The sequence below is a fragment of the Poecilia mexicana genome, unplaced genomic scaffold (genome assembly GCF_051168715.1).
Source record: "Poecilia mexicana isolate PSO_F unplaced genomic scaffold, ASM5116871v1 scaffold_19, whole genome shotgun sequence".
NCBI classification, from domain to species: Eukaryota; Metazoa; Chordata; class Actinopteri; order Cyprinodontiformes; family Poeciliidae; genus Poecilia; species Poecilia mexicana.
The window spans coordinates 14981619-15007532 of record NW_028263388.1 but is presented as its reverse complement, the minus strand read 5'-3'; the positions used below and the strand labels follow the sequence as shown (position 1 = coordinate 15007532).

At 40.0% G+C, this 25914-nt stretch overlaps 1 protein-coding gene across 5 annotated transcripts; it reads right to left on the bottom strand.

Annotated features, from left to right (window-relative positions):
• Positions 1-1507: 1507 nt before the first annotated feature.
• qki2 (QKI, KH domain containing, RNA binding 2) lies at positions 1508-24881 on the bottom strand. 5 transcript variants are annotated; one of them, XM_015005573.2, is made up of 9 exons: positions 24301-24881; positions 19585-19733; positions 17069-17185; positions 13223-13366; positions 9660-9747; positions 9163-9447; positions 8054-8077; positions 7266-7343; positions 1508-4619 (listed from the first exon to the last, which is right to left on the bottom strand). In XM_015005573.2, the coding sequence occupies exons 1-9, from the start codon at positions 24440-24442 to the stop codon at positions 4597-4599; spliced, it is 1050 nt and encodes a 349-aa protein (XP_014861059.1). In that variant the 5' UTR covers positions 24443-24881; the 3' UTR covers positions 1508-4596. The 5 variants fall into 5 exon arrangements, with proteins under 5 accessions (XP_014861059.1, XP_087872510.1, XP_014861060.1 ...); XM_088016384.1 differs by having other exon boundaries at positions 7266-7340; XM_015005574.2 differs by lacking the exon at positions 8054-8077.
• Between the last annotated feature and the right edge of the window lie 1033 nt (positions 24882-25914).

Here is a 25914-nt window from a genome sequence, read left to right as displayed (position 1 = left end):
ATGATTTAAAAATCACTGAGAATTTTTTTCTCCACTTAGCGCTCAGTTCAATAACTTTTTCCCCCCTAAATAAATAAAGTTTACAAGATGCTTTTGGTATATACTCAGGCTCTTTTTTTTGTCTGACATCAAAACTGGATTTGGTAGATTTAAGTTTGACAAACAAAATAGACAAACCAGAAGAAATCTGCGAAGGGCACATGTTGAACAAACCTGTCTTCCCCTTTCGCTCTCTTCTATTATTTGCCTCACGCAGACACTGACACACACATGCGCACAATCACACTTCAATTGTGAGCTGTGGGAGCTGTGGGAACGCTGGGCCCCCGGTGCTGGCCGTGCTGAGAGCTGACTGCAGAATACATTACCAGCTGCTTTTAAGAGGGTCTCATTCCAAGAGAATGGGGGGGGGGGGGGGAGAGAGGTATGAAAAACAGCACAAAACTGGAGAGAAAACAGGAAAAGCAAAGACGAGAGCACATAGACACACACACACACACAGCCCAACACTCGTGGAGACCCCACCCATTTTAATCCACACATGCACACAAACAAACACACACAGTCACACTTTAATACCCCCACCCCTCTTCTCCTCTCTCGCTATCTCCACTTATGCTTCTTCCTGTCCAGAGGATTGTCAGCAGCGGTCACATTATGTCCTTTCTCTGTCCGTGATCAGGGGGTTGGGGTTGTAGCCACAGAACAGGATCAACTCCAAACATGAAGTTCAATATCAGACCTCCCCCCTCCTCTTTCTCCCCTCTCCCACTCCCCAACTTTACAATGAAAGCAGGAAGGGCAGGGAGAGGACGAATGAGCCACCCACTGCTGCATTCACCACTGAAAACCCCCACGTGATTCTACTTTTTTTTTTTCTCCTTTTTTCTGCGTGTGAAACTTTTTACATGAGACTTTAAAGGGAATTTTCGCTCTCAAACTCAAAAGCATGAGGATTGAACTGTACAAAAAAAAGGGGGCTTTAAAGATGAGCTCAAGCAAATGTAAGTCACCAAGACATGTGTAGGGTGTTAAAGCTTAGTTTTTCCCGAGGCTTTAGGGACAGACTCTGATCCCGTCTAATATTTACTTTTGCAGATGTTCGAGGGCGAGCTTGCACTATCAATTTTCCTTCAATTCCCCGGTCAGCTCGGCCTTTAAACCTGCATCTCCCCTCCCCTTCGTTTTTCTGTTAAACATGTGCATGCCTGTGAGAAACCATGGTGAGTTGGGTGTTTTCTTCTCTCTTATTACCCACTTGGATGTGTGTGTGTGTGTATGTGATGTCCACTTGAATTGCACAGGAAGAAAAAAAAAAAAAAACAGAAAAGGAGAAGTGGGAAAAAACACAGTTTGGCCTTTTCCCTGCATTTTGGCTAAAGAGTCCACTTGGTGTTTTTTGTTGTTTTTTTTTAATCCTCTGTGAATCTAAAGAGTTTTTGGCGATTAGTATGCAGAAAGGAAGCTGTTTTGCATAATTAAGTGCTACAGAGAAGAAGCAACAAAGTTTGTTAGTTTTACATCTAAGAGTTTAATACTTGAACAAATAGTTATTCCTCAGATAAAAGTTAAAAGATCACCATTCAGCACATGTGTTTTTTTTAAACCATCTTAGACACACTTTTTATTCTTTAAAAAGGAGGCAGAGACAGATACCATTAAAGTGGTTAATAATCACAGAAGTGGTAACAGTTAGTAACCTAAACTTGGCACCAAAGAGTAGATTAATGTTGTACTACACTGTTAATTGTCACACTCGTTGTCGTATACAACAAAAAAAAAGGCACAAAGGGCAAGCAATGCTGATCTCATAGGCTCAAAAAAGTTAAAACAGAGAACTCCAGTTTATCAGGAAATAAGTATTACTGATGGCACATGAAGGATAGTTTGACCTTAAACTGATTCTTTATCCATAATAAGGCATAATTTCTCTTATCTAAAAATGTCATTTAATGTTTTTTGTTTTTTTGGTGTACAAAATAGAATATAAAAATACAATATCAACTTGGTACAGAAGATATGACTGCATGGTTTTCTTTCATTTGAAGGCATCACTTGGTTTGAATGTGTGAAAGTAAAATTTTGCTTTTGGACAAAAAGCAGATACACATGAAAAACAAGAAGATAAAAATAACAAGCAACACAAAAACAAAGATAAATTTAACACTGTTCTTGTTTTAAAGATGTTTTTAGTTGCTGCATCATTACTTTAGCTCATACTTCAGACTGCAAACAAAAGTATTGGCACCCCTACTGAAAAACAGATGTAAAATATATTTTAAAGTAAATCATTTGCATTGCAGAAGCATTATCTCTTAATGGAAATTGCAGAAAGCTCCACTCTTTATCTTCAGTATATTCAGTCAGTGGGAAAAAGTCTAATGTTAAAAAAAATGTGGCCTCCACTTTTTTTTTTTTTTTTTTTTTTTTTTTGCAGATACAGTTTAGTTTCTAAATTGAAACTTTTAATTCATAACCCCATTTAATGTTCTAATAGAGTTCAAACCTGACATGACCCAGACTTAATTCTCTTCAGAATGAGAGAGAAAAAAGAACAAGCTGTTCAAATGAATCAGATGAGCCATTTTGAGGTTTACCAAGTCTCCATAAAAAAAGAAAAGATTAAAGATGTGTGAGACTTTAAATGGAGCTGTGATCAGACAAGGCTCAGGACAAACTTTTCGTAACAAACTGGGTGCAAGGCATTGCAAAATTTTTTAAATAAAGATTTGATAGATTATATATGCTGCATATAATCCAAAGCATATCGTCAGATCAATACACTGGACCATAGAAGCAAATAAAAAGTATTAAGAATGCAGTAAGAATAGATTACTTTTTCTCCCTCTGAAAAAATTTACTCAACTTAAATGATGAAACAATCAAACATGTTCACTGTTATGATACTGCAATACTGATAAATATATTCAAAAGGTTCATATGCATCTTTGCAAAGGGTGCAAACAAATTTGTACGCTTCTGTATTTTGGCACAAAAAAAGGGAAACAATAAAAATGCAGATTCATATTCCCTACATTCGTAACTCACCAAAATGAACCCCAAATGATATAATTTGGGGTTGGGCACAGAGCTGGTATGGGGGGCCAAAAGTGGCAAAATCAAATAGGTTGATAGAGAACTGTGAAAATTTCAATAAAATTGGAAATTATTACATGTAGTAAGTATATGAATGATTAAAATTACGTAAATGTGTCAATCTAACTCAAAACTCATAGATAAAATTATTTTCATTATTCATTAAAGTATTTTATAAGAGCTGTACTACATTTCATCACTGAATAAGTGCGGCCCAACAAGTAGCCACTAACATCAGCAGATTGGCTAAACAGTAGCGTAACTCCAAATCAGTTGCCTTGTTTTTAGCTGCATTAGATTTTTATGGGTGAGGATGCCAGAGTAAGATTAATCATGTATTTCATCATTTGTGAATTTAAGATATAACAAATTAAAATTTTATTAAATTTTTTCCATATTTTTATTTCAATTCTATACTTTTGAAAGTTACAGTTTATTTATTGGATTTCAAATTTTATTGAAATAATCACATCTATGACTGGTTTTATATATTTTAACTATTATTCATTATTATCATTATTATTATTATTATTATTATTATTATTATTATGCATTATGACATTTTTGGCCCTCTGTACTGCATCAAGACGTTTCAATTCAAATAAAAGAAGAGATTTATGTGTAACATTGTTCCTTCACTCTCAATAAATAAAGGCACTGTTGTTCAAGGTCGTACAATACTGTAGTGTGGAAAAAAGGCGAAGGCATCATTGTGAAAGGGACTCGGACAGAACTTTCCTTTTCTGTTTGTGGGTGTGGGTTTGTGTCTGGACCGCAGGATCTGGCATTTAGGAGACCATTTTTCCTTGCAGGGCACCTGTCACTTTACAGTGGAAAGGGTCCTGTGCTGGCATTTTCCTTTCCTGAATGATGGCTTTGTCGGTGTCAAGATAGATTTTTGTTTTGTTAACATATGCGTGTTTTAACACCGTTGTAAATGTTACGTTGCAGTTAAAACTTGCTGAAAAGAAGCACTCACTAAGGGGAGAAACGCAATAAAATCTTAACACATGTCCCACAGTTTAGTGTGTATGGAGGGTTTTTTTGTGCTGATAAGTAACACCGGTATCAGTATAGTTACCATGTTATTAATAGTCATTATTGCATGGCATGGCAGCACAGCGGGATAGGAATCAGTTTAGAAAGCCCTTCTCCAGTTTGGGGCCCACCCCCCTTGTAAAGTCAAACAGCTGTCACAGATTGTAATTTTGATATTCAGAGAAGATTCTTAGACTGGCTTTGGGATTTTAGAAGGAAGGCACGTTTGGTAAAGTGATGGGAAGGGGCTGTGGGGTGGGGTCCTGAGGTTTATTCCCGGGATCGCTGTCATCTGGTTGGCTGGTTTAGATAGAGGCAGCAGCAGCAGCCGGCTTGTTCCCAATGTTCTGGTCTCTTGTTGGCTGAGCCGCGGGCCAATGAGCACGCCAGCGGGCAGAGATGGGTGGGTCATCAGTGGGCGGAAAGGTCAGAAGGTCAAGGGGCGGGGCGGAGGGGGTGGGGTCATGGGTTAGTTGCCGTGGCAGCTAGAGTTAGACGGACAGAGACGGACAGACGAGGAAAGGAAACAAAAAGGGCACATAAAAGGGGGGGACATAAAAAGAAAAAAGATAGAAGAGAGATTAGTGTCAGCTAGTGGCGTCGGGATGACAACAAGGCAGATCTAGTGCGGTCCGCGCAGCGTGAGGGTCGTTACAAAACGCCTTCATGAGCACCGCAGAACCATTCACAAAGACTCGCATCAACCCTGGCGTGTTGACACAAGGAATGGCTGGTTAGAGACGCTCCCATGTGCTCATGGAGGCATCTGCAGGGTTTCCCCTCCTGCTGGCCAGACTGCTGCTATAGTGACACTACTCATGCTAGCTGGGCTACGTCTAGCACAGACAGACAGTGAAACCATGGACAAGAGAGGGAGGCAGCATGGTTTCATGTGGGTGAGAGAGTGACCTTTATGTCCAAAGAAAAGTTCTCCAGGCCTTTCACTCACTGACAAGTAGAGCTATTGTTTAGAGCAGCAGGAGTCAGATTTGGATGATTAAGAGTTGTGATTAACTGATTATTGGTTTACAGGTCCATCTCAATAAATTAGAATATCAATGAAAGGGTAGTTTATTTCAGCAATTTAGTTCAAAATAGGTTTAATGCACACACACAGAGAGAGAGAGATTTCAAGCATTCGGTTAATTTTGATGATGATTATGGCTTACAGTTAATGAAAACCCAAAAGTTCATTTTCTCAGAATATTATATTGTCCAAATAATCATGGACTTGACAGTTGTCCAGCAGACAGTCACTGAAATCACAAAAAACTCTTTGAGTGTTGTTTCCAAGTGTACTGGTGGAAAGTTTAGTGGAAGGGAAAAGTATGGGGGTAGGGGGGGAGAAAAATACAGAAGCAACAGCGGCAGCCTTTAGAAGATTGTGAACTGCAGTTGGAGTCTATGCTTCAAGACCCGGCATTGCATTCCTAATGTTAAAACCACATTTGCACCAAGTAAAAAGCTTCAGATGAAAGTCAGTCTTGTAATTTAATTTGGAAATCTATTTCCCGAAGTCTGGAGGAAGAGTAGAAAGGCAAAGAATCCAAACTGCATGAAGTCCAGCACGACGTTCCCACAGTCAGTGGGAAAATGTGATCAGTGGTTCATGCAAAAGGAGCCCCATGTTGAGACACAGTATGCTGCAGGCTTTTCAGCAGACTAACATTTCTGTATTAAAAATCATCTTTTAATTGGCTTTATGCTATGTCTCCTTTTTTTCAGAGGGAGCGCGTTTTTGGTTTTCATTCGCTGTAAGCCATAATCATTCCAACACCTGAAATATATCACTCTGTATGTAACGAATCTATAAAACAATGCATGAGTTTCACTTTTTGAATTGAATTACTGAAATAAATCAAATTATCAGGGACACTCTACTGTACTGAGGTGTACCTGTATTGACTATGAAGTATTAGAGCAGCACCTAGTGCAGTAAAGACAGTGATGAGAGGTTAACAGATGACTTTAGAAGGAATTGAGGAACAATTTAACAATAAACAGGCTAAACTACAAGAATTTCCAGGCTTTGGTTTGCTTTGGAGATTTGTTTCAATACTCATCTTTATTGCCTTTTAGTGTTTTTTTTTGTCCATCGTATACAATAGGAGCACCACTGCTCGCACACACACACACACATATATATATATATATCTATATATATATAAATATATATATATCGTAGCTAGCTAATCCATTTCTCCATTTCTATTGCATATAACAGTCTGGAGGCCTGCGAAATCAAGAAGGTCACCTCATCTTAAATACACAGAGAAAAACACTGCCTTCATTGCCACCTTCGCGGTGACTAAAACAGTAGTAGCTACACACTTTGAATACAGTTTACATGGAGACACTTCATCTATAAAAAGCATATCATAAAACAAAACGAAAAAAAAAAATTTACAAACTAAAAAAAACTACAGGTATTTCCAGGCAATCTTGTTCCGTAAGCTTCATATAAGCACTTAAATCCTTAAAATCCCTATATACAAATTTATTTTTGCAGCTAAATACATGGTAACAGCACCACTCTGGCTAGGAAATAAATGAAAGATGTAAACAGTCCCAATGATAAAGTCCAGTGGGCGACTGATAAGACCACAAGCAACAGTATTTCATACAAAAGAGCTCGTAACACAGACTTCAGTAGTTATCACACGCTGTGTTTTCTCATATTTTACTTTAACCGTCATGTAAGAATTGGGAATTACACAGGATTTAATTCATTATATATAGATATAAAAACAACAAAAATCTGTGGAAATCTAGTGGAATGAAGTTGAGTATAAATAAAAGTTTCCACAGTGTTTACTTGATCAGAAGTAGTACTTAGGAGGAGAAATGTAACGTTTTCAGAGAGATGACTCAGAGGAGTCACAAGGGCCGAGTCACATGAGCGGGCCCCGGCCCTGCGAGCTGTCCGGTTTGGGCAGACAGGCGAGCAGTTGTCACCTCCGCAATCCCATCACATATTTCACTTTCACACTTTATGCCTGCTGCGATTTCATCTTTTTCTTTTAAGGCATGCCGTATTAAAGACTCATGTAAACTGGAATTGGTCCATTGGTCTGCATGCACACACACTAACACACACATATACACATAGAGTGGCTGGTGAGCTAACTAACCTCTGTCTGTGGTCACTACCCTTTGGTAAGGATGGATTCTCTTGTCGTGGCGTCGTACCTTAGTGGTCATGGCACCTGCTAACAGCCATTGATATTTCCCCCAAAAACAAAACACAGAAGGGTTACTCATCAGAAAGACAACAGACAGTCCCACCCAAGGCACCAACGTCAGTGACACCAAGAATTTACAAGTTCTCGAGTCTGAGGGTGAAAAAGGGTGAAAAAAAAAAAAAAAAAAAAAAATATATATATATATATATATATATTGCCTCTAAAAGAGAATCTTTTGTTGTTTTGTGGTCTTCTGCTCCCTAAAGAAAATATTAATCCAAACTGCTAGTTTTCAACTAACCTTAACTAGTAGATTCAAAATCAGCTTTAAGCAAAAGTCACATTTATAGCTCTGTGATCAAAACAAGCTTTTACCATATGTTAAATCGCAAACAGCAGCTCTAAAACATCTACAGGTTCACTAAAATGTGTTAAGAATTACAAGCGGAAGCTGAATTATTATAAAAAGGTAAGTAGTTGTCACACCACAATGCTAGATTGCTAATACAAACATAGGGAAATTAACAGGAATCTCTCATCCTAAAGTAGAAACAAACTGACTGTCTGTTCTGCGGGATAACTATATGTGTTTGTGTGGGGTGAATGGTGGTGAAGGGTGTGTGTGTGTGTGAGGGGGAGGGGGGGGCGGGTAAGGATGGGGGGGTCTCTGCAAGCCAGTCCAGGTGTGTGCTAGGAAGGGATTGCTATCGCTTAGCCTTTGGTTGGGAATGCCATACCTGCAAAAACACAGGGAGAAGGGACTGTTAGCCCAGCAATGAGCTTCAGCAGGTTTCTGTGTGTGATGTGGATGTATTACAAGAACTGGACATGGCAGCCAATCGGTGCCGGAGGCGAAAATGTTCAGTTCCCGATTCTGATACGAAACCAAGACCAAGAGGAAAGAAATAAGAGAAAGATAAAGTAATTTGTTTGATGCTCTTGAGTGCCCAACACAAAGTTTTTTGGCATCCATGGTAAAGATGTCAAAAGGTTTAAAATTAATTTCAGAATTTTTTTTTTTTTAATATCCAATTACTAATATGAGAACTTTGCTCCCCAAACATTTAAAATAAACATATTTTATGTTGGCTTTAGGGCAACTGACCTGCGGTACACAGCAACAGGTTGGGGAGGGTGTGTGTGTGGCACTGCAGCCAGAGATAATTTTGGTTTATCTCTGGTGTATTGGATAAAACATTGGAATGTTTTATCATAGAAATGAGCATCTATTCTGTCATTAATTTGGGAAAAAATTATGAACATAATAAGGGCTGTGTTTTAACACAATAACATTAAACTCTTATTGATGATGTGTGCAAACCTGAAAAACCGTAAGTATGGCTGGAATTGTTTCTTTTACTGTTTTTAACTTTTTAACTTAGTTTAGTGAGCGCGTGAATATTATCAATATGACTCCAGGCAGTTATTGTGTAGCTACAGCTATCGTGGTACACCTGCATTTATTAATGTAACTGGTGTGCTAAGGTAGCATGTCTGATAATGTGTGAATAGATTTTTAAAAGCAGTATTTGTGTTTGTACGGGTATAAACTGTGCCGTTTATTCAGGTCATGGCTTACAGAATGTTTCGTATTTATGTAATACATGAGAAGCAAAAGGAAAAAGAAGCAACAGAAAGATTTTACTATATTTCTATTGAGCGGAGAGTTTAGTAAGAAGCTTAAAGCTACAAGTGCTCCATCCTCTCTATATTCTGAGTAACTCTACGTAGTTGGAGCTCTGACTATCTGTTAATACAAACTGCTTTCATTGGAGTCCAGTGTCCAGTTCTCGTAATACATCCATTGACTATGTATGAAAGTGACAGACTGTTGATTGGTATATACCTAATACTCCAGATGAGTCAATCGGGTATTCCAATATGGAGGGCGTGAGTGTGTAGGGATACTCGTAAGGCGTGTAGATGATTCCAGATTCGGGTCCTTGCTGCACCAGTGCTGGATGCGGATTGGCTCCCGGCACGAGGGCGGAGCTTTGGATCTGACGGATCAGAGGCATGATGGTGGGCGTGGTCACCGGGGCAGGGTTCCGCAGGGTGGGAGGCAGGACGGGTGTTGGGCCTGTGATGATCCGAGGCGCCTGAGGGGTCGCTAGCGGGAAGGCGGCAGTGGCTGCGCGGCGAAGCAAACGTACAATAATGCAAGTGTGCACACACCCACATGAGCGCACATACAATAGACAGGGAAGAAGAGGAGAGCACAAACAGTCTATTTAACAAGGGGAACAGAGGCATTGTTCATATTACAGTCAAGTCCTGTACTGAGACCCTTCCTTTGTCACCCACTCACCCTCCTCCACATGTTAACTATGAGGTCATGCTTACGTGTCTTGACATTGGCGTCTCTGTAGGTCCCATTGAGAATGGCCAGCTCCATCAGCTGCATTTTCTTCAGGTTGTCCTCCCCCTCAGCCTGCAGCGGCACAGGCAAACAGAAAAGCACAATCAGATCACAGCGACGACTGACGCTCAAAGGCAAATGAAGAAAATGTTGTCAGAAAAAGTCTGGAAGTTATACAGGGTGCTGGGATTTGGACTAGTATTTTGAGGTATATCAAAGTTTCAAAAGTTTTGAGATCAAAGTTCAAAGTGCAAAAAGTAGAGCATTAAAAATTAGCTTGTAAAACGATCCCAGCATTTCTTGTCAGAGCAACTATTATATATATAAGTTGTGATATATAGGTACATTTAAATAAATTTCATTAAAAAGTCAATTGATGGACTGTACAGTTGTCATTGCTGTCGTTTGCAACAATAAAGTCCTAAATTTCTACCGGGGGCTACACATCCTCTCCCGTAGTATTTCTAAACCCCCTCTAATGAAAGAAACTAAATTATTCAAAAAATGTTGAATACAGATCTACAGCACAAATATTGTCATATGTTATTTGGTTACTTTGGTTAATTTGGACAATTATGGCTTACTTGGAATAAAAGTCCAATATTTGTACATGAAAACAACAAAAAATCATTTTCAAGACACCATCATGGAGAAGACCATTGACTTCACAGGTATCCAGCACACAGTCCAATGAACCCTCCATAAGGAAGGCGGGACACAAATGTCATTGCTGATGAAGCTGCCTGTTCATGAAGTTCTATATCCAAGCATGTTAAAAGAAAGTTGAGTGGAAGGAAAAAGTGAGGTTAAAACAAGGGGACAAAGGATTATCACAGGTTTGAGAGGATTATGGAGAGCACATTTAAGATTTTGAGATTTATTCACAAGGTATGGACAGCAGTGTTTAGAGACACCACAGACAATATCCAGGACATGGGCTACTGCTGATGGATTCCTTGCGTTAAGCCACCCTTCAAACCACAACAACGTCAAACGCATCGTACATGGACGAGAGAAAACAGAAACTGGACTGCTGCCCAGTAGCCAAAACTCTCCTTTTGAGATAAAATTAAATGTATCATTTCATTTGAAAATCACAGTGCGAGAGACTGGAGGAAGAATAAAGAGGACAATGAGGAAAAAATGAGGTACAGTAATAAGTTTCCAGTACTGCTCACCGTGTCTATCCCTGTTAGAACCGTAGTACCCTTCTTCTGATGCCTACGTCCAAGCAGGATAATACCCCATGCCGCAAAGCTCATATCATCTCAACCTATTTTTTTTTAACATCACGAGTTTAGTCTAGCCCAAAGTCCTCCAAAGTCAATGGATGTCAGTCCAGCAGTTTAAAATAATGTTTGAGTATAATGACATCTACAATACCGCATTAAACCTAATAAAGATACAAATATGAAAATCAAGTAAATCAGTCAAAACTCTCCACTGCTTCTTACAGTGGAGAGAAGAATTTGGCTGAATGAGCAAATGACAACCCAAATCAATTGGACTTTGCCCTTTGCAGCCAGTATCTCCAACTAGATGGGTAAAGAACAAAAATACCTCCCCCAAGGATGATTACCACAGGATGCTATCATATTATCTGCAAAACTAAACTATGTTGTCAACAAACCATTTTTATCTATGTTAAAATCATCAAGTCGTTTTATAAAGTACACTGCAGTTTGTTCTTGTAGATTGCAGTTGAGTTAAGGTAGAAGCTAAAATGCTTGTTCACTACAGTACACAACCAACTATAGTGCTGCTTGATTCAGTCAGATCCAGCTAGAAACCCAGAAATCCTAATGCCCAAAATGCCCCAAAACACTCTCTTGATGATTCTGAAGATCCCAGATGAGACAACATATATTCTCATCATTAAGTTATAGATTTGCCAAATATTTTCTCCCTCTGGGACATGCAACACCCAGTCACCCAGGAGCTATCCTGGCCTTGATGCCTGAACCCCTCAGCTGTTTGCTGGCTCTACTCTATGAGGAGGAAGCTCTATACAGGAAGTTAATTTTACAGGCTTGTGTTGGGACTTTATCTTTTCAGTTATGATCTATATCTCATAAACATAGACAAGGCATGGGCACTCTTCAGAGACTATTTTTGGCTGCGCTCTTTCTTCAGCACAACAGACCAATGCAGTGCCAATATTACTACAGACAGAGCCCCGATACATCTATCCATCTCCCCCTCCATCCTGACATCCCATGTAAAAAAGACACAAGGACACTTGAATTCTTTCACTTGAGGCAGAAATGGATCCTCAACTTGTATGGAGCAGTTCACTCCTTTCTGGTTGACAGTCATGGCCTCAGAGGAACAGACTTCCATGTTAATAGACAGAACTCTCTGAGGAACATTTTTGACACCTTGTTGAATCTATGCCAAGGAGGATCAGGGCAGTTCAAAAGCAATGAAGGGTTCTAGCAAAGTGTATTGAACAAAGTAATTGTTTCTTGTAGGTTACTTTATAAGGCTTTGAGTAAAAACTCTGATTCTGTGAAAGTGCGTTTTTTGTTGAAGGTCACCACACCATGAGGTTCTCCTACCCGCACTAAAGCCAGTCACAAAACAAATCGCAGATCATTTGAAGCGGACTTGCCCGGAGCTCGAATCCAACCACCTCACCACACAGGACATATTCAGTGTCAAACACGCTTGCTTCTTAGCTCTAGTTACAGTCCAGTGAAAAGCTTGACTGATTTACATTCTGAGTGAAAGGTCAGCTGGGTTAAACTAACACATATCATTGACTTTGCTCACTGCTCATACAGACACACACATGCACAAACACAGATTAACAGGTGCTCAGCTCCTGACGGCCTATAGACTGTGAGGGTTGCCTATCCTGCGAGGGAACTGGAAGTGACAGCTAATTGTTGCAACAGAAGCCCACCCCACTGGTCCTTTCAGCCTCTCAGTATTGTCGTGAATAATGAAGAGACGAAAAAGGAAGGAGTCTTGTGATTACGAAATATCTGCTTTTCTTCGTGTGAGTCAAACTGCGGATAATGAAGAGTGTGTGTCCATACCCTCTGATGTGCTTCTTTTCAGTCCTCACATCAGTGAATGTGCATGTGTGTCTGTGGGGAGGCGGTAGGTGGGCCGGAGAATGTCAGAAATGTTGAGGAGTGCCATCAAAATGTTCTCTTGTGAGGACCCGAAAAACCCAAGAAAGAAAACCCAGGGAGCAGAAGGAATACTGTAGCCGGTAGTTGGGAACGAAGTAAGTTGTGAACGAGTGAAAGGAGTGATGGAGTGGGGAGAAGGAGTGAACAGACTCTCCATTCATTCCCTCAGCCTTTCAAACAACCCGGGGCTGCCATGGCAACCCCTTTATGCGTGTTCCCTAATTACCCTAACCCCTTACACATACCCTCATACACACAAGGACACACACACACACTCTTCTTAGACTGACAATCCCCTTCCCCCTTCCATGCATACCAACACAGTGAGCTCTCATCCAGTCACAGAGTGTTTTTCTGCAATGTTGCGAGTAAAACTTTGTGCTCCGTGATTTTGCTCCGGTACTCACAGCGGGCACGAGAAGTTTCTTGACCTCGTTGATGGCTCGCTGGAGCTTGATCTTGGCGCGGTTGTGCGTGTCCTCCACAGTGATCAGGACGTGGAGGTCCTCGCTGAGGTGCTCCCAGTTGGGCTTCCCTCGGTTCATCTCCTCCTGAAAAGCACACAAATGTTTTAAACACCTTTGATTTGAATGCGCCACAGCCAGTCTCAGAACAGGATTTCTCTTCTCCTCTTCTTCTCACTTGGCTTGGTTTTTGGATCGCGCACAAACAAACACACAAAACACTCAAGGTTGTCTAACGCGGCTTTGGGGGGACACACTTGTCTCATGAAACGACCATGTTGTTCCTGAGTGGTTACACAAGATTGATGTTGCATTTTAGTGGACGTTCAGTACTCTGATTCTCTGTGTATTACTTCCCGAAACCTCCCATCTATGCAGTAGGCTGTGTACTCCAACAAGGTTCTAATGACCATTAGAAGAGACTCAAGCTCTCAGCTTCCCCATGTAAATTAACAGTAGGCATGGGCTATTTTTCTGTATATTTAAGACATGTCTTAGTTCTGTTTTGTCAAAAAGCTCAATTAGGCTGCATTTACACCAACCTTGTTTATTCTGCTTTAATGAAACTCCAGATCATTTGCAGAGAAAGTCTAGTTCATTTGGGTAGGTGTGAATGCACAATCAAACTGATGTGGACAAAAAGCAAACTCTGGTCCACCTGAAAACCTAAACCTTGGTTCTGTTGAATGACTATGTGAATTCAAGCGGACCAGAGACCGTTCCAAAAGCAGGGAGCGAACTAATGTGTAGTACATTTTGGGTAAATACAAGCAAAACAAATGTGCAAGTCTCAGGAGAAATGTCCCATGGTCTTTTGTCAAAGACAGAAGGTAAATCCTGCAAATACTAAAATCTCATGCCATTCCACTTTGGTTTACATTTCGTAAAGAATTTAGATGAGCTCAGTGTCTTCTTCAGAGGTTTTTGTGCTGTTTCCTTCAGTGGTTCTTGGTCCAGGCCTCCACAAGCAAGAGGGGGGGACACGTTTCTCAAAGGGTTTGGTTTGTTTGGCATAATGCACTGTGAAAGTGAACTGTATTAGCTGAAAATGTAACAAATGTTGCAATTTTAGTCCCCAATCAAACCGAGTCCACTTGAGTTTCACAAGGTCCTCGCTTATCTGACCAACTCTAGGAAAATTATGCAATCCCAGAATGCTAGCTGATTGGAGGGATAAAGATACAGACATTTTTTATATTCTATTTTCATCCTCCCAACTTCTTATCCAGCTCTATTCCCTAACTTCCAGTGTTTTAGAGGGAGTTAGTCCTCCATTATCCGTGCTTATTTCCAGTGAAAAACAACTAATAATTTGGAACATATCCGCACAAATGAACGATGACTTTCATGTGTCCAAGCGAGCAAGAAAAGATTAAGCCACTTTAAAGTAAGCAAACACTTAGCATATCAGTTCAGATATGTTTCAGCTTTGTGGGACTTGTACCCAAAGTTTGGAAAGGATCCAGATGATAACAGCAGAAATAGGTCAACTGCCTCTGGTCGTTCGCAGATCCTGGTTAGTCGATGCTCTTTGGGAAATAAAGTGTATTTACATTCACAGCAGGGAGTTGAGGATTGCATCACAAATGGTGACTGAAGACATATGTGGAGACACATTCCAGCGCCAGGTGTAAACCTATGTACTCATAGCTGTCCACTTGTGATTGGATGACGAGAGATGATCAAAACCATCACCTCTGAACCTCTGAAGATCACTCCACCCTCTATGAGGTTTATTTTTTATCGACTGGAAGATAGTGAAGAATGCAAGTGGGTCATAGCAGCCAGTTGTAGTTTAAAGCAACGGCTGAAAATTGTGAATCTTGTATCTTTGCTTGGCCTTCTTGCAAACGGTTTCCTCTGAGGCTGTTTTGTCAAGTGAGATGTATCATTCTGAGGAACACTGAAAGTCAACATCTTTTTCTCCTCTTCCCCAGTTGCCTCCCACTGTGTCTCTGTTTTCCTTCCTCTCTCTCTCTGCATGTTTCTCTGTGTGTCTCCCTCTGAGGGGCGTGCAGGGTAGAGAATGTTCTGGAGAGAAGAAGAGAGAGAGAGAGCGAGAGAGACAGGGAGGGGGGCGGAGGTGGTGGAGGAATGCTGGACTTGCTCCACCTGCCGTTTGGAAGAGCTGGAGCTGACTCCGTCCAACAGCAGACACCAGGGGAGAGGAAGGGAGGACAGATGGACTGAACACCAGGACAGGAAAGCAAAACTCAGCCCAGAAGGAAAAACAAAGGGTCTTGCAAAAGTATTCACACCCTTTGAAGTCTTTTACATTTTGGTATGCTACAACCCCAACCATTATTGTGATTTTAAGTGTTAGGTAACTCACTGTATTATATAATTTCAAGGTGAAAATAAATGTTTTCCAAATAGAAATCTGAAAATTATGACATGCTGGGATGATGCATTCATCCCGTCTGAGGCAATACTTGCAGAGACGCTTATGTTGCATTTACAGCTTCTAGGGTTTGTCTCTTCCAGCTTTACACGTGTAGAAGCTGAGATTTCACCCTTCCTTTTTTGCAATCAGGTTGAACGGAAAGCATCTATAAAAATAAATGTTCAAGTTCTGTCGCAGATTCCCAATTGGCTCTAGATGTAGACTTAGACTCGACCATTCTGCCAAGTGGAAATAATTTGATTTGACCCCTCAAAGACTTAAAACTTGACCAAAACTTGACACTTAAAGGCTAAAGACTTGACTTCAGCTGATCATGACAGACTAAGGCACTTTACCTGACCCTCAAAGAATTGAGAGCCGCCTTGGACTTGAACTGAAAAACTTGAGACTCAACTTGGACTTGCCACTCAAAAACTTTAAACTTGGCCTGGTCTTGATGTGAAAGACCTGGAATTTGGTGGAGTTGTCCCTTGATAACTTGTGAAGTTACTTCAACATAAGGCAAAACACTTGAGATCTGATTAACTTGAAACTTAACATGGTCTTTTCTATTAAAGACTAAAGGCTTGAAGTAAAGTTGCCCCTTTGAGAATTGAAAAATGACTTTAACTTGTCAAAAAAAAGATGTAAAACTTCACTTGGTCATGCCGCTTGTAGAGAAAAGATACAATCTTGCTCCTCATAATTTGAAACTTGACATTGATTTGCTTTTCTCACAAGGATTGAGAGCCGGCTTTGATTTACCTCTTAGACTTGAGACTTAACGTGGGGTAAAAAACATAACATATGAACAGTTGGTCAACAAAGACTTGGGACCAGGCTTTGGCTTTCTCTTTATCGGCTTGACTTGGGGTGAAAGGTAAGTGACTTAACTTGGACGTCTCCCTTAAAGACTTAAATCTGACTTGAACTTTACCTTCGAAGACTTGACTTAGAAAAATGATCTTGTGAACATTGCTGTTCAACACTGATAGCTGTACACAGAAGGCTGGTAGCATTAAATATGAAGATAATTTTCTTAAAACTCAAGTCAGCAACATGCAGAATAGAGTACCAATTGCCTAAATGTGACATACATAAAGAAAATATAGGTACAGGTTTGCTAACATAACATTTAGATCCAACATATAATGATTTTCAAAATTACCTCCATTTATGCATACATGCACATGTCTATAACCTTTGACTTATTTTAGTAAAAATATCTAATTTAATAGTCAATCAGATGCGATACCTTTAATGCAAGTAAAAAACTATATTCCTGTATTTAAGCTACTCGTTGGTCAGAGCTGACTGACCAACGAGTCAGCTCGTTGGTCTGTCCAATGACTGTATGTAGGAGGAAGGAGAAAGTGTAGACCTTCTGTGTTTTTTAAAATGCTTACCTTCTTCTTGTCTCTCATGGAGCCCTTTCCTCGCACCATAATCTTGCAGCCGGTCTCCGCCTCTAGCTGCTTGGCTGTCAGGCCACGTGGGCCCAGGATCCTTCCTACAAAATTGAACTACACAAAAAGAGTTTTAAAAAAAATTACAAAATGAACAAGACTGCATGAGAAAAGTAGAGCTACGTCAATAATACCCCTCAGAGCAAAATTGTTTGTTTTTTAATGCATGAATTAGTACAATGATATCTTTTAAGTTTGTGAAGCTGTAAAGTGTTTGTGTTAGTAGGAGAGACAAAAATAGCTCATTATATGTGTGCTGGCTGGTGTTGGAGGCCTGACAGGACACCGTCGTTCTCTTACCCTTATCTGTCACTATGGCTGAGTGATTAACTTGACAGGTGCCCCTCCATGTGTGTGTGTGTTACTTCTTTCCCAATAACCCTATGTCTCTGTTGGCTTCTTTCATAACAATTGGTCGGCCTTGTCCCGGTTTAATTTTTCTGTCATATTCTCTCAATGTGTTCTGAGGTTTACTTAGGTACTCATTCCGACCCATTCTGACCCCGTCTGCTCACCGCAATACACGGATCCAGACAGAGGAACTGCTCACTAAATTTAACCTTGATGTCAACGTTTTTCCAAAGCACTCCTGCGTGCGTCCTGTTAGCCTGCCGTCATGTGAATCAGGACAGCCCGGCATTGTGGCGGGTGATTGGCGAGCTGATGCGTGGAGAAAATCATGTGAGCCACGCAATGTGGATCAACCAGCTCATACTGAAATCCCTACAGTGCTGTGAAAAAGTATTTGCCCCTTCACAGGTTTCTTCTGATTTTGCCTTTTATACATTACAATTAGATGTTTCAGATCATCAAAATAATTGTATTATCAGAGAAATATAACAAGATTTATTAGAACAAAAAAAAAAACATTTTCTGATGATTATTTAATTTTTGAAGGAAGAAAAAGATATCCTAACTAATCTGGTAAAAAAAAGTAATTGCACCTAAACCCAATGTCAGCAGCAACAGCTACCATTAATTATAATAACTTGCAATGAGTCTTTTACATCGCTGTAGAAGAATTTTGTTCCATTCTTCTTGACCCAATATGACTGTTTTGATCAAGTCATATTCAATCAGTTATTAGAATATACGTCCAAATGAGTTTCATTTGTCAGATTAACCAAACAATTAAAAAAGAGCAGCCTATAAGCAGGTGTTATACAAACTTTTCATTAAGCCCACATTTCTGTTTTTGTACAATGATTTTTTTTATTGGTCTGAAATAATTTTCTAATTTTAGATATCATGTTTTCATTAGCGGTAGGAGGAAAATTAGAACGATGAACAGAAATAAAAGTTTTCAAACATCCACATGTGTGCAATTAATCAATACAATCTGTTTCACTTGGTAATAAAGTTCCTAAAATAAATGGGCTTTTCAATAATATTCTAAATTATTGAATGGGTCTGTAAATTAAATCCAGGCTTTGACTGGGCCACTCCCAAAGTAAATTTCGTTCAGTCTGAGCGTTACTAATTACCACTAGTTTATTTAAAAAAAAACAAAAAAAAACACTATAAAACAACAGTAGCTGTGAGAAAGTGCTGTACAGATAAAAATCAATAAACATTCAAAATATAAAAAATATAAGTACAGCTGATGGCTTCATCAAATACAGCAAGTGATCCATGTCCAAAAGATGCAAATGTACCCACAGTCATACAATCACCATCATCTTTGACTTTTGGGTTGATGTTTTATTTTAGTTGAAAAGCTGAGTGAGATGTTTTTACCTACTTCATGATGTCAAACAGGTTCTATCTACGTAATTTCTCAACTCTACAGGCCTGGCAATAATCAGGCAAAATTTCATTGGAGAAACTGAACCAAATGTGGTTAATAACACATTCATGATTTAATAAGGTGGCAACTACTTTTTCACATAGGGCCAGGTCCATTCAAATTGGTTTTCCCCTTAGTAAATAAAATCATTGTTTAAAACTTGGTTTTTATATTTACCTGAGGTTGAATTTTACATTAAAATTAGTTTGATGATCCCAAATATTTAAGTGTGATAAATAACCAAAATCAGAATGAAACTGTAAGGGGGCAAATAAAATACTCTTTTAAAGCACTTATACGTTGTTGCATTGCAGTTTAAAGTAACACAATTCAGATTACTTTTTTTTTTTCAATAAAACACCTTGTGTTAACCTTAATCTCACAAATTATTTTATTTTATTAAGTCTAATCCCAGTAGAGTCACTGGTCCTGATGCATTATTGACCCATTTAGCTCTAGATTACATCACTGGGTGTGAGCACAGATGATCTCAGAATGAAATCAGCTTTTAGATAAAATTTAAAGTAAAACGTCCCCATGATTAACAGCCTCGCTGACTGTCTGGCACTCTTTCTGTAGCTTAGAAAGGATAAAGAGACAACAGACCAAAGTAAACAGAAGCTCTTCTAAAAAAAAATGGGGCAAAGGTCTCAGATTTTTGTCCACTCACATCGGGGTACTCTTTGACAGGCACGTAGAGCTTCTCCTGCAGCTGAGCAACAGGTCCGATGGCCTCAGGGAGCTCCTCCATGTCCCGCCCGTTGAACATGCCACCATTTAGCGTGTCGTTGTACATGTCTTTGCGCACCCTGCCGATCTCTTTGAGACAAGAGGTCAGAAAAAAAAAAAAAAACAGAGGTTATGTTGAGTGAACTGAAGAGGTTTCACATTTCTTTCGTCAGACTGTCCGCTGCTGAGGACGATGACTCACTGTCACCAGTATTAAAGGAAGCGCTGAGTGTGACAGCTGAAAGACATACAGGAAGACAATCATAAGTACACTGCACCACCATGTAGAATCTGACTGCTTTATGCTTCACAATTAACCCTGCAGCATTGCAGCTAATTTCCCTCCTGTTCCGTTTTTTTTTCTCTCTTTAACTCTAACACACAGGATATTAACCCTGATACTCTGTAAACAATGTGAGAAAAAAAAACAAAACATTAACTGCAATTTTTTTTCATTTTCTTTACTGTTTATTCACTGTTTATTCATAGAACTTCATGGTGACATGTAGGTGTTAGGTACTTGACATATTTTGTGGTATTTATATTTCAATACCACAAGAAAAAGTATTCAAAGCTGTCGCTGCAAACAGTCAGAGCCACACAAAACAAACACAGTTCTAAAAATACAACATACTCACTAGAAAGCCTACTGCTCTACCACAGTTACCCCATTGGTGCTGCTGAACAGTACAAAGTAACAGCATTTAATCTTACTTTTAAATGTAAACACAACATTTGCTGATAGATATGAACCAATCAGGTTTTTGTCAAGCCAATACCAATACAATTTTTCCTTTGCAGCTTGACCTGCTGCTCCCGACTTTGATCGATTCTGTGAAATATTTTTAAAAAGAGAGCTGCAGGTCAGTATTTGCATATTTGTCTGTGGGACATAATAATGGCAAATTACTTGTGGCAAATTCTCCAATTGCTAATTTCTTTTCAAAAATATTTGAAAGAAAATATTTGAGAAGCTGAAACACCAAGGTGCGATACACCAGGAGCACCATTAATTTCCCTTGGTGCTGATTGTCTGTATCCCCAAATAACTAAATACTTTAGCTATTGTCTTCCACCTGTATCGTTTATTAGGGCATAACTGAAGTTTGAATAATAAAAATAGGCAGTTATTTGTGTTTTCAGATGGGGGTTTAAGTATTTGGCTATGGTCCGAATAATAAATAACAAACAAACAAAAACAAAAATCAATGCCTATCTATCACCAAACTGATTTGATCTCTGGTTGACTGATCAGTGCATTGTGCATTTCAATGCCTTGATAATCTCACAGAGCTGAGAACGTATTAACCGTTCAAAAAGTAACAACTGAAACAATAGTAACTGTTTTTCTGGTTTGCAGACATCATAAAATACTGATAAGTGTAGCTGTTTTCACAAAACGTGCCTCCTGTTAATGCTAAACGACATGGTTATTGCAATCCTTACTGAATGTCTATACAGGTATCTGCTCACAAACAGGAGTATGCCTACCTTGAAGAATACTACCAAGGTTTCACAGCATTGCTCTATAAGGTGGATATAATTCCTGCATGCAGCTAAAATAACACACAATAGAATAGTAATATTTTTGTCTTTATGCAACAATATTACTAGATTAGACTTAGGAATATTACATGCTTATATCAACTGGTTAACTAGCCGGACTAGCCTCTATGCCTGAGAGAAAAGTGTAGTAGACTTCTTTTACTCAGCTGATAAGCAGTTCAGCAACATGTGGGGGAGGAGCAGTATCACTCCACACTGAGAGCAACTCTGGTCACTTCTTCTTATATGTTGTCAAGCAAATTTTAATCCATATGAAGGTTATGACTGAAATTTGCACCTTCCAACTTTAAGGCTAATATTTTTGTTTTTTTATTTCAATGAAACTTAATTGTAATTTGCTCTAAATTTCAAAGTAAAACCGTGCTTCCTCAGCGATCAAGTCGGTGGCTCGAGTTTGCGGCAGTTGCACCAGCCTAAACGAGACTTATTTTTGTCCGTCTGTGCGTTTTGTTTACGGTCGTCTCAATGACCGATGCTTGCCCCTGATACCTTTGTAATGACACTCCAGCGCAATAATAACTGACTACAGCACCGCACAAACACACACAGCAGAATAGCTGCCTTGGGTCGCAAATATCATCTGACCTAAGCAGGCTGACACCAGGCATGTCTCCCGCCTCTCTGAGTGATAAGCCTGACCATAATAACTATGGTATGACACTATAATTAAAGCCAGAGCCACAGTCACAACGATGATCCTCTAATAACCTATTCAGACCTGTCCCTAGTGAAAAAAAAGCAAACAAGAAAAAACAGCTATTAAAACACAACCTCAGGCCTAAAAATCTGCACAGGAAAGCAAGGCCTGCTGTCACCCTTGAGTTAAAAGTAGCTACAGGAAAACAAGAAGTGAAAGAAGAACAAGAGAGTCGGTCGAAGGAGCGAACAATAAAGGAGTAGCAGAGGGGCCAACAGCAACAAACTTTATCTCTACACTTAACCTGTCCGTGGATTAAATATGGAAGCGAAAAGTGCTCTATTATTAACAACACCATATATAAACTTTAGTCTTTTTGCGCACGGATCTCATCCCTGAAGACAAAGCCATTTATACTGACCACGGGTGTCGCATTATCACGTGTGAGGGGTGAACATGCTCAGCTGTCAGTCCTCAAAGGCACGAAGCTGACCTATTTGTTGGGTTGTAGAGGTCGTCTGGCTATGGGAGTGACTCTGCTGTGTCATGAGACTTGTCACGGAGCACCAAGTTGGAGCCACTACGATCCAGATGCGCACCAACAGGCCTGTAAGTGGCCTGTAGCGACCATTCAAAAAGGGGAGTACACACTAAAACACAAGGACAGCTCGGGATTTGGGGTTACAAAAATATATGTATCTGTGTGTGTGTGTGTGTGTGTGTGTGTGTGTGTGTGTGTGTGTGTGTGTGTGTGTGTGTGTGTGTGTGTGTGTGTGTGTGTGTGTGTGTGTGTGATAGTGTGTGCAGCTACATCTGGTGAGATGCGGTGGATATCAACAAGTGGACTGTATCGGCAAGCTGTGCACGCAACATGACTCGAGGCCTCGTAAGAAGCTACAAATCAAATATTTTACACGTTCATGCTCTCGTTCCTGCACAGGGATGGGCTGCAGCATTCACATAAGCCTGCTCATTAGGTCACTGGGAAAGACTAACAACTGTCTGTTTGTTCCCGTCACTGTGTGTGTGTGTGTGTGTGTGTGTGTGTGTGTGTGTGTGTGTGTGTGTGTGTGTGTGCGTGTGTGTGTGTGTGTGTGTATGTGTGTGTTGAAGAGAGAGAGACAGAGAGAAAGCAAAAGAGAGAGCAAGAGAGAGGAGAGAGAGAGTGATCTGCTGTTCTTTTCAGTGTATCAGAAATCTCGCTTAAGATACAGGTTTGCAAAACTATATGCATGCTTTGAATGAAAACAGTCAGGAGACAACTGATAGCTTATCACTGGGATCAGTTTTTGGGTTCAACTCTGCTGCTTCCAAGGATTCAGGGAGGAATCCTGATAAAGACCATTCAGTAAGCTCAGTTACTTTAAGGATAAAATATTTCTGAACAGAAGTACTTCATTAATCCCACTCTGGGAACAGGCAAATATTAATAACAGCAGTTAACAAAATGTGAAGGTGGTAATTTGTATACATAAACATGTTGATGGATGTACTGTAAAAAAAAATTGTGAAATGTGTTCCAAATAGAAATTAACCAATCAGTCTTATCGTGGCTAATACCAATTTTAGATGTTGTTTGAGGTCTGACTTGCTGATTGACACTTCAAATACTGCCCTGCAACTGTTTCTACAGTCTGAAAGTCAGAGAAAGCATCAGAGTGACCGAGACTTTCTCAGAGCATATGGAGAGTATAGTAATGCAGCGTTTCCCCTCCCCCACATGTTTCTGGGCACTACTGGTCAGCTAGCAGAAAGGCTTGAAAACTTTTTTCCTTGCAAAATACAAAATACAAATGTAGTTGCCTCGCTAGGGTGTTTACTTGTATTTTATAAAACAATGCATAAATATATGCATTGAAATCAAAACAAATGTTATGAGGTAACATTATGGCAACTTTAATAACTATTATGTTATAATATTTTGGCAGCAGTGGGGAAAATTGTTGCCAAAGCTCAGCTAAGTCCATATATTTAAGCTACAGATGAACCAATCGGGTTCATCTGTATACCATTTTGTGTGTGTGTCTGCATAAGTTTGATTTTTGTGTGTTTTTCTTGTTAGAACAGCAACACATAAAAGTGTCAAAACTGTGCTGTGGATCCTTTGATTGACTTAGCAGGTTTGGAACCAATAGAAAACGAACAACAAGATCCCTATTTATACATCAAGACACACGCCCCTATACTTTATTTTTAATAAAAAATTAAGTTCAAGTGCATGCTATTATGTGATGCAATATTAGAAAAATGGTTGGAGTTCTTAGTTTTGCTACATTTAATTAATAGAAACTCAAACGTAGGATTTTTGGCTTTGATCTGCCAATAACAGAGCAGAAGAGGTCAGGTGAAAATTGTCCGATTCCGATCTGTGATTGATTGATTTGTTGGTGCAGCTCTAGTTTTCATGAAAGTGATGGGTTTGATCTGTGGCAACGCTGCTCAGGGCACACTTACCTTCATCCAGCAGCCGCTCCAGATGCGTGAAGATGCCGCTGAAGTTGGGCAGGGAGCTCATCACCTTCCGGTCGTTCATCAGCTGCATCAGATAGTCCGGGTTGGACTTGGGTCTTTCCTTCACCTCTGTCTCCCCGACCATGGCTTTTGATTCGGGTGACCTAGCTAGCAGGGAAATCTTATCAACTTTTCTTTTAAATAAAAAGCGACGATCCCAGGGGAGGGAAGGGGGGTTCCACCAGCCACGACCAGCACACCACCGGATCAGACTCAACTCTCAGCTCCGGGTACAGCGGACTGTCCTTCGGTTCGTGAGTCCTGTCCTCTTCAACGGTTCTCCCCCCCAACCCCTCCGCTCGGCTCTCTCCAGAGTTTTGAAAAAGTTAAGGGGGGAGTTTGGCACTTGTTTGACACTTCGGCCGCCTCCGCCTGCACTCCTTCTGCTACAGAGCTACCATCAACTGGTGTCCTCCACCCCGGCGCCTTCGCTCGTGTCCGCCCGGTGTGTCGGTATTCGGCAGCGGGGACCGACTCCCTGTCATATGATTACAGTACAACACTAGAGGACTGCAGCGAGCGCGCCGCGCGTCGCCGATATCAGAGGGAGAGGGAAGGAGGAGGGGGCTCGCGCACTTCGGCTTGCCCCCGCCCCGCCCAGTACCTCATTTTCTGTCGCGCGCTCACGCACGCGGACACCCCACACTGTCTGTAAAAAAGCCCATAACAATATAACCGGCCAGTGAAGGTATGTCCACCTGTTCTGCAGCAGGCGCTGCCTGTCACTTTTTTTTTTTTCATAAAACTTAGGGACATTCAGGTACCAGAAACTGTGACATTAGGGGTTGATTTAGCTCCTACAGCTTTAGATTTTTATTCATTTTATGATTACATCATTAGTGCAATTTGGTATTGAAGTGTGAATATCAATTGAACAATGTTATATTTTCAATGTTACAACCACAAATTTAACAATTAAAAAAATATATATCTACAAATTAAATCTGAAAAGTCTGGTGTATATTGTCTTCAGTGAAAAACAGGTTTTGAGGCCTCCCTCATATTCTCCAATGGATTAAGGACTGAACTTTGACTGTGCCATTCTGAAATATGAACATGATTTGATCTAAATGTCAGCACCCATTCTATTGTAGCCTTATCTTGTGCATCTAGGGCTATTGTCCTGCTAGAAGATGAAGGTTTACCTCAGTCTCAATTATGTTGCAGCCCACACATACTGTGTTTAGCTCCATTTAACTTCCCACAGAATGATGCTGCCACCATTTGACTATTTCTGTAAGTCATCTCTTGCTCTGAATTTTATTTGTCACAGTAAAGATGTCTGAATTTTAAAAAAAAAACAGCATTTCTCCCATTTTAATCTGTAAAAATAAAAAAGAAGAAGAGTACAGAAAAGCTAACTACCATGCTTCCTTTTCCTGCCATGTTCAACTTATGCACTACTTAGTGTTGGTCCATCAAACAAGGCTTGCAGTTGTGTGACAAAATATGCAAATCTCAATCAGTGAATACAAATCCATTTTGTTTTAATACATTTATAGGTTAAATTCACAATGACATTTGCAGAAACAATATTTACATTTTACAAATTTAAAT

What these genes read in the sequence shown, in the direction of transcription:
- qki2 (XM_015005573.2), bottom strand. Translation starts at nt 24,442, where the DNA reads ATGGTCGGGGAGACAGAGGTGAAGGAAAGACCCAAGTCCAACCCGGAC. An exon ending in AGACGCCAATGTCAAGACAC is followed by an intron (nt 9,448 to 9,659) that starts GTAAGCATGACC and finishes TTCGCCGCGCAG; the next exon opens with CCACTGCCGCCTTCCCGCTA. An exon ending in GGTAGTGACCACAGACAGAG is followed by an intron (nt 4,620 to 7,265) that starts GTTAGTTAGCTC and finishes GTCTAACTCTAG; the next exon opens with CTGCCACGGCAACTAACCCA.